General features: G+C 43.9%; 1 protein-coding gene across 1 annotated transcript in view; it reads right to left on the bottom strand.

The window, feature by feature from the left end:
• Positions 1–14,228, bottom strand: part of LOC118391648 (solute carrier family 22 member 2-like) — a 127,625-nt gene that overhangs the window by 52,941 nt on the left and 60,456 nt on the right. Inside the window, exons 6-7 of the mRNA XM_052457618.1 lie at positions 12,811–12,964; positions 11,960–12,149 (exon numbers count right to left, since the gene is read on the bottom strand). Of these exons, the coding sequence (XP_052313578.1) occupies positions 11,960–12,149; positions 12,811–12,964 (344 nt within the window). The remainder of the gene's footprint in view (positions 1–11,959; positions 12,150–12,810; positions 12,965–14,228) is intronic.

The raw sequence follows: 14,228 nt of genomic DNA, 5'->3' as shown, positions 1-14,228 counted from the left end.
TGGTAAATTCAATTGATTCTACATGATTTGGAAATGCACACACCTGTCAATTTCCAAGATGGCGTAGCAGTCCAGACGTCTTTGTCTTGTCGTGTCTCGTGTTTATATATTTTTTTCCTCTGTGTATATTTCGTATATATTTTTTATATTTTTAACCCCAGTTTCAACATACTCTCCTGCAACCTGCTTCACCCAATGTGGTATGGATCTGCTACTTTCTATACTTTAGAACCGGAACCCACAACAGCAGCTAGCCAGCTAACTAGCTACTAGCTAGTAGTCAGTTAGCCACTGCTAGCGGTCATCAGCTAACCTTAGCCCGGTCAAGTCCTGCCAGTCTGCACAGCGCGAATCAACCTAGAATCATACCGGACTGCTTTTTCTCCACATCTCCGGTTTCCTACCGCAAGCTCTAAACCTTTTCACCTGGATTATTCCAGCTAGCTAGCTGCTGTCTGAGTAGCTAACCCCTGGCTAACATCTCTGTCCCGAAACAAGCACCAGTGAGCCTGGAACTAGCCTTGTGCTAGATCAGCCGGGAGGCTAGCTGAAGAGGTCCATCAGCCACTCCTTGGGCTACAATAACTATTTTGTCAATTGGCCTGGACCCTTGAACTACCTACACGGAGCCCTGTCGATCCAACACGACTGGTCTGCTGACGTAACCGTCCGAAGGGGCTACAACAGACTTCTTTCATCACGACGTCCCCCTGAGGCCCTTCTGCTAGCCTGCTAGCCCCGGCCCGCTAGCTGTCTGAATCGCCGTGTCTCCAGCTCGCCTAGCTACCCATTGGTCCCTATGGTCACTCGGCTATGCATGCCTCTCCCTAATGTCAATATGCCTTTGTCCATTGCTGTTTTGTTTAGGGATTATTATCTTATTTCACTGTAGAGCCTCCAGCCCTGCTTAAATGCCTTAGCTAGCCCTTTTGTTTCACCTCCCACACATGAGGTGACCTCACCTGGTCTAAATGATGTCTCTAGAGACAAAACCTCTCTCATCATCACCCAATGCCTAGGTTTACCTCAACAGTATTCACATCCATACCCTTGTCTGTACATTATGCCTTGAATCTATTCTTCCGTGCCCAGAAACCTGCTCCTTTTACTCTCTGTTCCGAACATAGTAGACGACCAGTTCTTATAGCCTTTAGCTGTACCCTTATCCTACTCCTCCTTTGTTCCTCTGGTGATGTAGAGGTTAATCCAGGCCCTGCAGCGTCTAGCTTCACTCCCATTCCCCAGGCACTCTCATTTGTTGACTTCTGTAACCGTAAAAGCCTTGGTTTCATGCATGTTAACATTAGAAGCCTCCTCCCTAAGTTTGTTTTATTCACTACTTTAGTACACTCTGCCAACCCAGATGTCTGAATCCTGGCTTAGGAAGGCCACCAAAAATCCTGAAATTTCCATCCCTAACAATAACACTTTACGACAAGATAGAACTGCCAAGGGGAGCAGAGTTGCAATCTACTGCAGAGAGAGAGCCTGCAGAGTTCTGTCATACTATCAAGGTCTGTGCCCAAACAATTTGAGCTTCTACTTCTAAAAATCCACCTTTCCAAAACTAGTCTCTCACCGTTGCCGCTTATTATAAACCATCTTCTGCCCCCAGCTGTGCTCTGGACACCATATGTGAATTGACTGCTCCCAATCTATCTTCAGAGCTTGTACTATTAGCTGACCTAAGCTGGGACATGCTTAACACCCCGGCCATCCTACAATCTAAGCCTGATGCCCTCAATCTCACAGATATCATGGAACCCACCGGGTACAACGCCAAATCCGTAAACACGGACACCCTCATAGATATCATCCTGACCAACCTGCCCTATAAATACACCTATGCTGTCTTCAACCAAGATCTCAGCGATCACTGCCTCATTGCCTGCATCTGTAATGGGTCTGCGGTCAAACAACCACCCCTCATCACTGTCAAACGCTCCCTAAAACACTTCAGCCATCAGGCCTTTCTAATCGACCTGGCCCGGTTATCCTGGAAGGATATTGACCTCATTCCGTCATTAGAGGATGCCTGGTTATTCTTTAAAAGTGCTTTCCTCACCATCTTAAACAAGCATGCCCCATTAAAAAAAAATAGAACCAGGAACAGATAAAGCTCTTGATTCACTCCAGACCTGACTGCCCTTGACCAGGACAAAAACATTCTGTGGCATACTGCATTAGCATCGAATAGCCACCGCGTGTGCACATTTTCAGGGACGTAAGGAACCAATTATCACAGGCAGTTAGGAAAGCAAAGGCTACCTTTTTCAAACAGAAATGTGCGTCCTGTAGCACAAACTCCAAAGATTTCTGGGACACTGTAAAGTCCATGGAGAATAAGAGCACCTACTCCCAGCTGCCCACTGCACTGAGGCTAGGAAACACTGTCACCACCGATAAATCCACGATAATTGAGAATTTTAATAAGCATTTCTCTACAGCTGGCCATGCTTTCCACCTGGCTACCCCTAACCCGGTCAACAGCCCTGCACCCCCCCACAGCAACTCACCCAAACCTCTGAAAGAGCTGCAAAATCTCGACTCCTACAAATCAGCTGGGCTAGACAATCTGGACCCTCTCATTCTAAAATGATCCACTGCAAATGTTGCAACCTCTAATTACTAGCCTGTTCAACCTCTTTTTCATTTCGTCTGAGATCCCCAAAGATTGGAAAGCTGCCGCGGTCATCCCTCTCTTCAAATGGGGAGACACTCTAGACCCAAACTGTTACAGACCTATTTCTATCCTACCCTGCCTTTCTAAGGTCTTCGAAAGCCAAGTTAACAAACAGATTTCTGACCATTTCGAATCCAACCGTACCTTCTCCACTATGCAATCTGGTTTCCAAGCTGGTCATGGGTGCACCTCAGCCACGCTCAAGGTCCTAAACGATATCATAACCGCCATCAATAAAAGACAGTACTGTGCAGCCGTATTCATCGACCTGGCCAATGCTTTCGACTCTGTCAATCGTCACATTCTTATCGTCAGACTCAACAGCCTTGGTTTCTCAAATGACTGCCTCGCCCGGTTCACTAACGCCTGGTTCACTGTGTCAAATTGGATAGCCTGTTGTCCGGACCTCTGGCAGTCTCTATGGGGGTGCCTCAGGGTTCAATTCTCGGACCGACTCGTTTCTCTGTATACATCAATCATGTCACTCTTGCTGCTGGTGATGACACCATTCTGTATACTTCTGGCCCTTCTTTGGACACTGTGTTAACTAACCCCGAGACCAGCTTCAATGCTATTCAACTCTCCTTTCGTGGCCTCCAACTGCAAGTAAAACTAAATGCATGCTCTTCAACCGATCGCTGCCCGCACCTGCCCACCAGTCCAGCATCACTACTCTGGACGGTTCTGACTTAGAATATGTGGACAACTACAAATACCTAGGTGTCTGGTTAGACTGTAAACTCTCCATCCAGACTCCCATTAATCCAAAATTAAATATAGAATTAGCTTCCTATTTCGCAAAGCAAAGTTGGCATCCACAGATAGAGTTCAGTTGGTTCGGACCTCAACTATGGGGGTACAGGGTTCAATTCTCGGCCCGACTCTTTTCTCTGTATATATCACTGATGTTGCTTGCTGCGGGCGATTCCCTGATCCACCTCTCCAGACATTCTGTATATATCACAACATCTCCAATCTAAAATCAAATCTAAAACCAAAGAGTCGGCTTTCTATTCCGCAACAAAGCCTCATCCCGCAACAAAGCCTCATTCACTCACGCCACCAAACTTACCCTAGTAAAACTGACTATCCTACCGATCCTCGACTTCGGCGATGTCATCTACAAAATAGCTTCCAATACTCTACTCAGCAAACTGGATGCAGTTTATCACAGTGCCATCCGTTTTGTTACTAAAGCCCCATATACTACCCACCACTGCGACCTGTATGCTCTCGTTGGCTGGCCCTCGCTTCATATTTGTCGCCAAACCCACTGGCTCCAGGTCATCTATAAGTCTTTGCGAGGTAAAACCCCGCCTTATCTCAGCTCACTGGTCACCATAGCAGCCACCACCCATAGCACGCGCTCCAGCAGGCGTATTTCACTGGTCACCCCAAAACCAATTCCTCCTTTGGCCGCCTTTCCATCCAGTTCTCTGCTGCCAATGACTGGAACTAATTGCAAAAATCACTGAAGCTGGAGACTCATATCTCCCTCACTAACTTTAAGCATCAGCTGTCAGAGCAGCTCACAGATCATTGCACCTGTAGATAGCCCATCTGCAAATAGCCCATCCAACTACTTTATCCCCATGTTATTTATTTTTTGCTCCTTTGCACCCCAGTATCTCCACTGGCACATTTATCTTCTGCACATCTATCACTCCAGTGTTTAATTGCTAAATTGTAATTGCTTCGCCACTGCAGCCTATTTATTGCCTTACCTCCCTAATCTTGCATCATTTGCACACACTGTATATAGATGTTTTATATTGTGGTATTGACTGTACGTTCGTTTATTCTATGTGTAACTCTGTGTTGTTTCTTGTGTCCCACTGCTTTGCTTTATCTTGGCCATGTCGCAGTTGTCAATGAGAACTTGTTCTCAACTGGACTACCTGGTTAAATAAAAGTGAAATTGAAAAATATATATAAGGTTCCACAGTTGACAGTGCATGTCAGAGCAAAAACTAAGTCATGAGGTCGAAGGAATTGTCCGTAGCACTCCGAGACAGGATTATGTGGGAGTTCTGGGAAGGGTGCCAAAACATTTCTGCAGAATTGAAAGTCCCCAAGAACACAGTGGCCTCCATCATTTTTAAACGGAAGAAGTTTGGAGAGCTGGCCACCAGTCCAAACTGAGCAATCGGGGTAGAAGGGCCTTGGTCGGGGAGGTGATCAAGAACCCGATGGTCACTCTGACAGAGATCTAGAGTTCAACTATGGAAATGGGAGAAGCTTCCAAAAGGACAACCATCTCTGCGGCACTCCACCAATCAGGCCTTTATGGTATAGTGGTCAGACGGAAGCCACTCCTCAGTTAAAGGCACAATAGCCCACTTAGACCATGAGAAACAATCTTCTCTGGACTGATTAAACCAAGATTGAACTATTTTGCCTGAATGCCAAGCGTCACGTCTGCAGGAAACCTGGAACCATCCCTATGTTGAAGCATGATGGTGGCAGCATCATGTTGTGGGGATGTTTTTCAGTGGCAGAGACTGGGATACTAGTCAGGATCGAGGCAAAGATGAATGGAGCAAAGTACAAAGAGGTCCTTGATGAAAACCTGCTCCAGAGCACTCAGGACCTTAGACTGGGGCGAAGATTCACCTTCCAACAGGACAACAACCCTAAGCACATAGCCAAGACAACCCAGGAGTGGCTTTGGGAGATGTGCAGCAACAATCCCCATCCACACTGACAGAGCTTGATAGGATCTGCAGAGAATAATGTGCGAAACTCCCCAAATACAGGTGTGCCAAGCTTGTAACATTATACCCAAGAAGACTCGAGGCTGTAATCACTGCCAAAGGTGCTTTAACAAAGTACTGAGTAAAGGGTCTGAATACTTATGTAAATGTGTTATGAGTTTTTTTATTTGAATATATTATTAAACATTTCTAAAAACCTGTTTTTGCTTTGTCATTATGGGGTATTGTGTGTACTGTATATTGATGAGGGGGAAAAACTATTTAATGCATTTTAGAATAATTCTGTACCTTAACAAATTGTGTAAAAAGTCAAGGGGTCTGAATAGTTTCCGAAGTTAGTGTTTATGTGCCTCTGGTATTTTTTTATATTTGTTTTATTTAACCTGTATTTCACTAGGCAAGTCAGTTAAGAACAAATTCTTATTTACAATGACCCTCTACAAAAAGACAAAAGGCCTCCTCCGGGGACATGGACTGGGACTAAAATTAAAATATAGGACAAAACACACATCACGACAAGAGAGACACCACTACCTATTTGTACAAATGACCTTGACTAACCTGTACCCCCGCATACTGACTCGGGAACCGGTACCCCCTGTATACAGCCTCGTTATTGTTATTAATTTTATTGTGTTTATTTGTATTAATTTTTTTACCCTAGTTTATTTAGTAAATATTTTCTTAACTCTATTTCTTAAACTGCATTGTTGGTTAAAGGCTTGTAAGTAAGCATTTCACGGTAAGGTCTACCTGTTGTATTCGGCGCATGAAAGAAATCAAATTTGAGTTGAAAACTACATCAAGAGAGACCTAAGACAACACCACCAAATGGCGGAAACACATGACAACAAAGCATGGTAGCAACACAACATGGCAGCAGCACAACATGGTAGCAGCACAAAAGATGGTACAAACATTATTGGGCACAAACAACAGCACAAAGGCAAGAATGTAGAGACAATAAGACATCATGCATACATCAGAAATTGTCCATGATTGAGTCTTTGAATGAAGAGATTGCGATAAAACTGTCCAGTTTGAGTGATTTTTTGCAGCTTGTTCCAGTTGCTAGCTGCAGTGAACTGAAAGAGGAGCGACCCAGGGATGTGTGTGCTTTAGAGACATTGAACAGAATGTGACTGGGAGAATGGGTGTTGTATGTGGAGGATGAGGGCTGCAGTTTGTTTCTCAGCTAGGGGGGGGGGGGTTAATAAATAAATATCAACCAGTGTGTCTTGTGACAGGTATACAGAGATGACCAGTATCTCTATCATTAAAATAGATTCCACTTAATTGTACATGCTACTGTGCATTGCAAATATATGAATGTAAAGAGTAATGCATTTCAACTGTAATGGTGAAAAATGTTAAGCTTCTGTGAAAGCTTTCTTTTATACAAAGTTGTCAGTCTTTATCATGTTCTCCATGCTTGATTACAGTATGAGACGACTTCCTAAACGCCATGTTCCTTGCTGCAGCTGTTTGGGGATTGACTTGTGACCAGCAGCATAACATATGTGTCACCAATGTGGAAAATGTTACCCTATTGCCTGTTAAGATGAGTGTTCAAAGCCTTGGATTAGTCACTCACTGTTGGCCACGTTGCTAAACCACATCACTCTTATATTTACTGAATCATTTCAATTAATGACTGGGACTCCAAAAACAGACCAATTTCTCTTCCTTCTCTCTCCCTCCCTCTGTATCTCTCTTCCCCTAATTCTCGCTTTCTCCTTCTCTCCCCTCATTTTTCGCTCTCTCCTTCTCTCCCCTTTTGCTCTCTCTCTCTCTCTCTTGCGCTCTCTCGCTCTCCCTCTCCCTTTTTGCTCTCTCTCTCTTGCGCTCTCTCGCTCTCCCTCTCTCCCCTTTTGCACTCTCTCTCTCTCTCTCCCCCCTTTTGCTCTCTCTCCTTCTCTCCCCTTTTGCTCTCTCTCCTTCTCTCCCCTTTTGCTCTCTCTCTTTCTTGCGCTCTCTCGCTCTCCCTCTCTCCCCTTTTGCACTCTCTCTCTCTCCCCTTTTGCTCTCTCTCTCTCTTTCGCTCTCTCGCTCTCCCTCTCTCCCCTTTTGCTCTCTCTCTCTCTCTCTCTCTCTCTCTCTCTCTCTCTCTCTTCCCTTTTGCTCTCTCTCCTTCGCTCCCCATTTCTCCCCTTTTGCTCTCTCTCCTTCTCTCCCATTTTGCTCTCTCTCTCTCTTGCGCTCTCTCGCTCTCCTTCTCTCCCCTTTTCTCCCCTTTTGCACTCTCTCTCTCTCTCTCTCTCTCTTCCCTTTTGCTCTCTCCTTCTCTCCTCTTTTGCACTCTCTCTCTCTCCCCTTTTGCTCTCTCTCCTTCTCTCCCCTTTTCTCCCCTTTTGCACTCTCTCTCTCTCTCTCTCTCTCTCTCTCTCTCTCTCTCTCTCTCCCCTTTTGCTCTCTCTCCTTCGCTCCCCTTTTCTCCCCTTTTGCACTCTCTCTCTCTCTCTCTCTCTCTCTCTCTCCCCTTTTGCTCTCTCTCCTTCTCTCCCCTTTTCTCCCCTTTTACTCTCTCTCTCTCTTGCTCTCTCGCTCTCCCTCTCTCCCCTTTTGTTCTCTCTCTCTCTTGCGCTCTCTCGCTCTCCCTCTCTCCCCTTTTGCACTCTCTCCCCCCCCCCCTTTTGCTCTCTCTCTTAAGGTGTTAAGACATATTTAATGGGGTATGAAGGGCTCCTGCCTTCTGTTTCTGATTATAGTTAACCATTGAATCTCAGCCATACATCACAACTGTATGGTAAACTTGACATTTGATCTTAAACAAACCACAAACTTCTCATATTACATCAAGTGCCACACAATATTCTCCAAAAACATTTTGTGGGGGTAAAATGTGAAGAAAATCATTATGTGTAGGTTTTGGATGACACATTTCGAACATAATCCAAAAAAGGCAGTTTTGTGTTCAATGTCTGCTTGTAACAAATTGAAACATGGAGTACTTGTTGTCACAGGCCCTAGGAAGTGGATGTCTCTGGGTTTGGATCAGTCAATTTGTGTTCATCCAAAATGGCACCAACCCACTGGGCACAACACTGTTTGAATCAACGTTGTTTTCACGTCATGTCAATGAAATTACGTTGCACCAACGTGAAAGAGAAGTTTATTCGACGTCGGTGACCAGTGGGAAAGCAGTGCACTATGTAAGAAATAGTGTGCCATTTGGAACGCAGGGCATTGACTCCGAGCTGTAGGTCTGAGTACATGCTGTGGGTAGAGTGCCTTGTCATAGCCAGGATATAGAAATCCACAAAATGGAACCCTATATCTATGTAGTGTGTCCACAGACAAGCTAAAGTACTACTCTCCAAATATTTCACAACAAATACAGCATGCCTGTAAAAGAAATGTTCAATCATGGGTATGATTTTAATAACTTTTTTCACTTTATTATATGCTAAAAAAGAAATAGAAGAAACCAAAACAAAATGTGCCAACAAAACAATAAGTTAAAAATGAGAGGATTCTGTGACTAAACACGGTAATTCTGTGACTAAACACGGTAAGCTGTTAAATGACACAGACGTGTGAAGGCAGACTGACAAGACATGTTTGTTAAACAGCCAAGACGAAACAAATATGTACAATTAGAACTAAAACACCAACATCATGACAACATCATTTCACATAATTTACAAAGAACTACTGTCCTAGTTGGCATTGCAGTAGCTAAACATTAGGGTCACGGTGGATATCGAAATAACAAGCACTTTGAGATTGAGTTTTTCATTCAAATTTAAAAAAGCACTTTTCATGCAACTATTTCAGTTCACTGTTTGCTGTCCCTAAGGCTGCATGACACATGTAAGTGATCATAATTAATCCAACACTTTCAGGGGTAGAGACTTTTTGCTCCTAACACAGATATGTTTGTCACTTCCAAAAGCACATACAGCACCAGTCAAAAGTTTGGACACACCTTCTTATTCAAGGGTTTTTCTTTATTTTTTTATATTTTTTTTCATATTTTTTTTTTACATTGTAGAATAACTTTGTCTTGATGACAGTATTGCACACTTTTGGCATTCTCTCAACCAGCTTTACCTGGAATGCTTTTCCAACAGTCTTGAAGGAGCTCCCACATATGCTGAGCACTTGTTGATTGCTTTTCCTTCACTCTGCGGTCCAACTCATCCCAAACCATCTCAATTGGGTTGAAGTCGGGTGTTTGTAAGAGGCCAGGTCATCTGATGCAGCACTCCATCACTCTCCTTGGTCAAATAGCCCTTACACAGCCTGGAGGTGTGTTTTGGGTCATTGTCCTGTTGAAAAACAAATGATAGTCCCACTAAGTGCAAACCAGATGGGATGGCGTATCGCTGCAAAATGCTGTGGTAGCCACGCTGGTTAAGTGTGCCTTGAATTACAAATAGATCACAGACAGTGTTACCAGCAAAGCACCCCCACACCATCACACCTCCTCCTGCGTGCTTCACGGTGGGAACCACACATGCAGAGATCATCCGTTCACCTACACTGCGTGTCACAAAGTCATGGACATCTTTAATTTGAAATCTTTAATCAGAACAAAGGACAGATTTCCACCAGTCTAATGCCCATTGCTCGTGTTTTTTGGCCCAAGCAAGTCTCTTCTACTTATTGGTGTCCTTTAGTAAGGGTTTCTTTGCAGCAATTCGACCATGAAGGCCTGATTCACACAGTCTCCTCTGAACAGTTGATGTTGAGATTTGTCTGTTACTTGAACTCTGTGAAGCATTTCATTTCTGAGGCAGGTAACTCTAATGAACTTGTCCTCTGCAGCATAGGTAACTCCTTTCCTGTGGCAGTCCTCATGAGAGCCAGTTTCATCATAGCGCTTCATGGTTTTTGTGACTGCACTTGAAGAAACTTTAAAAGTTCTTGAAATTAACCTTCATCTCTTAAATTAATGATGGACTATTATTTCTCTTTGCTTATTGGAGCTGTTCTTGCCACAATATGGACTTGGTCTTTTACCAAATAGGGCTATCTTCTGTATACCACCCCTACCTTGTCACTACATAACTGATTGGCTCAAACACATTAAAAAGGAAAGGAATTCCACAAATTAACTTTTAACAAGGCACACCTGTTAATTGAAATGCATTCCAGGTGACTGCCTCATGAAGCTGATTGAGAGAATGCCAAGAGTGTGCAAAGCTGTCATCAAGGCAAAGGGTGGCTACTTTGAAGAATCTATGATATAAAATATATTTTGATTTGTTTAACACTTTTTTGGTTACTACATTTATTTAATCCTTATTTTACCAGGTAAGTTGACTGAGAACACATTCTCATTTACAGCAACGACCTGGGGGAATAGTCACAGGGGAGAGGAGATGAATGAGCCAATTGTAAGCTGGGGATGATTAGGTGGCCATGATGGTATGAAGGCCAGATTGGGAATTTACCCAGGACACCAGAGTTAACACCCTTAATCTTACGATAAGTGACACCTGTTTAACATCCCATCCGAAAGACGGCACCCTACAGTACATAGAACAATGTCTCCAATCACTGCTCTGGGGCATGGGGATATTTTAGATCAAAATAATGTGTTATTTCATAGTGTTGATGTCTTCACTATTATTCTACAATGTAGAAAATAGTAAAAATAAAGAAAACCCTGGAATTAGTAGGTGTGTCCAAACATTTCACTGGTACTGTAAACTCCCTCCCTCCCTCCCTCCCTCCCTCCCTCGAAATGTGGAAGTGTGATTCATTCAGTGGACCTGGTTGTGACTAGATATATGTTCAAATCAAATAAGGAAAAAAAGCGACAAACTCTTTCAAATATGTTCCCTTAGCCAAAAACAACTGTCTATTTCAACCAAATGTGCCCCAAAAAAACCCACACTAAACAAATGTATATTATTCCCATATGTTTCTAGATTCACCGGCTGGATTTCGATATTTTCCATGGCCTTGTCCTGCGTCTTTGCTCCCCACAGCTTTTTAAAAGCTGCTTACAGTGGAGAGACAAAAGGCTTTCTCGCGTGGCACTGGATTGCACTTCAACAGATGTAATAAAGCTGGGGTTCTTTAATTGTAGCAGTAACAGTATGAGAAGCAGTGAAAGATGAATTCCATTCTCAGTCAGGTGCTTGACCCTATTCCATTCCGCTAACGGTATTGTAGTTGGCAGAGTTAAAAAAAAAAAAAAATAGAAAACCATCCCAAGATGTGAGAGGTCATTCGGTTGAATATTGCTTATGTTTCAACATAATCTAAAAGTGCTGTTGACACAAAGAAAAGCCCTCAATTGTAGTTAATTGGTTGATTAAAACATTTTTTTTTTTTTACTCAGCAGGTGTAAAAATGTTAATCCGTCCAAAATAGGAAGAGTATGCTGTAAGTGTGAAAGAATTAAAGAGAGACTTAAAACCTCTGGAAACTACATTTTCCCACTCTCTAGTATCCAACTCTAAACTGATACTTCCTGGCAACAGCTTGGACATGTAGTGCATTGGAAATGGAACACATCTATACGGGCTGGGAGCTGTGGATAAGACTGCAGGCACATGTCTGAGGGGGGGGGCTGTGTGAGAGTCAGACAACTTCAGACCAGTTCAACCTTGGAGTTGGGGTAGACGGCGACCACGTCATATCCCTCAGGAGGCTGTACGCGGGCCATGGCGTGGGTCTCACAGTACAAGTTCTCCTCGATGAAGAAGTAGCCCCTCTGCTTGAGGTTCATGCCACAGTCATCACACATGAAGCACTCTGTGTGGTACAGTTTGTCTCTGGCCTTCACGATGGTTCCCCTATACGGACAGAACATAACCAGGTTGTTAGTGTCATGTCAAAGATAAGTGGTTTTCAAGGTTATGTAAATAAAGAGCTATTGGATTAGCATTCATTTTCTTATTTAACTATGTCACGGTGCATTCAAGTGACCAGTATTCTATTCATGGATGTGGGTATTTGCATTACCAATAAGGATTACATAGCTTCACAACAGCCAGAACTCATTGGTTGAATTTGAATATCCCCTGTATCCGGGCCTTTATCCTAACCACTACTGCTTATAACAGTAGGTAAATGCTTTAGTGCCCTGCCTAAAAAAAACCTGTGTAAACAGTCTATATAACAGATCCAAGGTACTAAGCCTCCACAACAGTCTCTTGTCCAAATGACATCGCTGTTTACCCATGGTGCTTTAACGGTGTGGGGATTACCGGCATCTCTGGGTCCCTGAGGAGGAGGGCGTGGCACAGAGGTTTATTCATTCAAAGTGATATATGGAGATCATTTTCCCTCTCTGTTATTAGCTTGGGCCTGTTGGAGCAGGACTAGATAGCATCCCAAATGGCACCCTGTATCACCTGTAGTCTATGGTCAAAAGTAGTGCATTATATAGGGACTGCGGTGCCATTTGTGACACACTCCTAGTGTGCAGAGTCATCTCTGTTTTTTATGACTTACACTATGCCGTTGCCACAGCGCGTGCACTGGGGGAGTTTCTGTAGGCCGGGCATGGGGCCCATGTGGCCGGGGATGGGGCTGCCCAGTTTAGGGATTGGGGATCGGTCCGGGGTCCTAAGGCCTCTCACTCCAGACATGTCAGTAGGGGACACACCTGTGGACACAGACACACAAAATAACAACACCTCAGTTTTAAAAAAAAACACATTTTTATAATTAGCATTATTATTTATTCAACATAGACACGTTTAGATATTGTAAATCAACTTAGTTCCACCGGGGAGATGTTTCCTCTGGGTACAGATCTAGGATCAGCTTCCTGTCCCCCAATCCTAATCTACGATATCAGTTGGATAAAATGCAAAACTGACCCAAGAATTAGGGGCAACTTCACCCTATACCCTAAGCTAGAAAGGCAGCAGTCAGCCATGGGTGAAAGCATGAAGCATGAGGAATGAATGGTGTTCACACTTGGCTCAGGGCGGCACCAAGGTCAGCTACTGGCCACAACAGAGACATCACTCCTCAGTAAGCACTACCTTCACTGGTGTGTGTTAACCTCAGAGGGCATGGCAGGGGTACAGGCAGAGGGCCAGGGTGGTGCTCACACGCTGTCAGCCTCTCTACCTCTTTCTCTCACTACCATACCCTCCCCTCTCTCTCGCTCCCCCTCCCCGTACCTCTATCTTCCTTTCCCTATCTCTACCTCTCACTCCCTATCTATCTCCCTCCATTCACATTTCAGGGATGCCAGGGCTGATGTGAGATCCTGGCACACAGCAGGAACACATCAATTAGGAGAGGAGAGAGAGGCAGCTGCCTGGCAGAGCAAATATTTCACATTAAGGAGCAGATCATCATCACACCAGAGTGCCACAATCACACTCTCCCTGAACCACGGAGTGATGAGGTGCCAGCAGGCTCCATTGACCCAGCATGCCACTGCCTCTGGCTCTGGCTCTGGCATGGCCTACCCATCACACTGGTGAACTATCTGGCACAAAGAAGTTTACATCTCTCCAACACTTAAACACTAATGCTTTGACCGTTTAAAAGGTTGGAGTAATAACGGGGTCTATTTTTACTGTAATAATCGCTGTATTCAGCCTGGTCTCATAGCCTAGACGTAACATAGTAAATGTAAATCCGGGACACTCAAATTAGTATATGTTATATTTGGTATGGTTACATAAGACAGATGCTTACTTAAGGCAAAAATGGAAGTAGGGTGGTTGGTCGGGGGGGATGGGTAGACGTATAACGCAAATTTCTAGCAACCCAAAGGTTGCATGTTTGAATCTCATCTTTAGCATTAGCAACTTTACAACTACTTAGTACTTTTAGTAACTTTGCAACTACATTTCGTTAATAAAATAATGATAAAATGTAATTTTTCAAAATGCAGATGTTGATTTAGT

The sequence above is a fragment of the Oncorhynchus keta genome, chromosome 12 (genome assembly GCF_023373465.1).
Source record: "Oncorhynchus keta strain PuntledgeMale-10-30-2019 chromosome 12, Oket_V2, whole genome shotgun sequence".
NCBI classification, from domain to species: Eukaryota; Metazoa; Chordata; class Actinopteri; order Salmoniformes; family Salmonidae; genus Oncorhynchus; species Oncorhynchus keta.
Note: the sequence above shows the minus strand (reverse complement) of the source record. Positions and strands in the feature narration are given on the sequence as shown.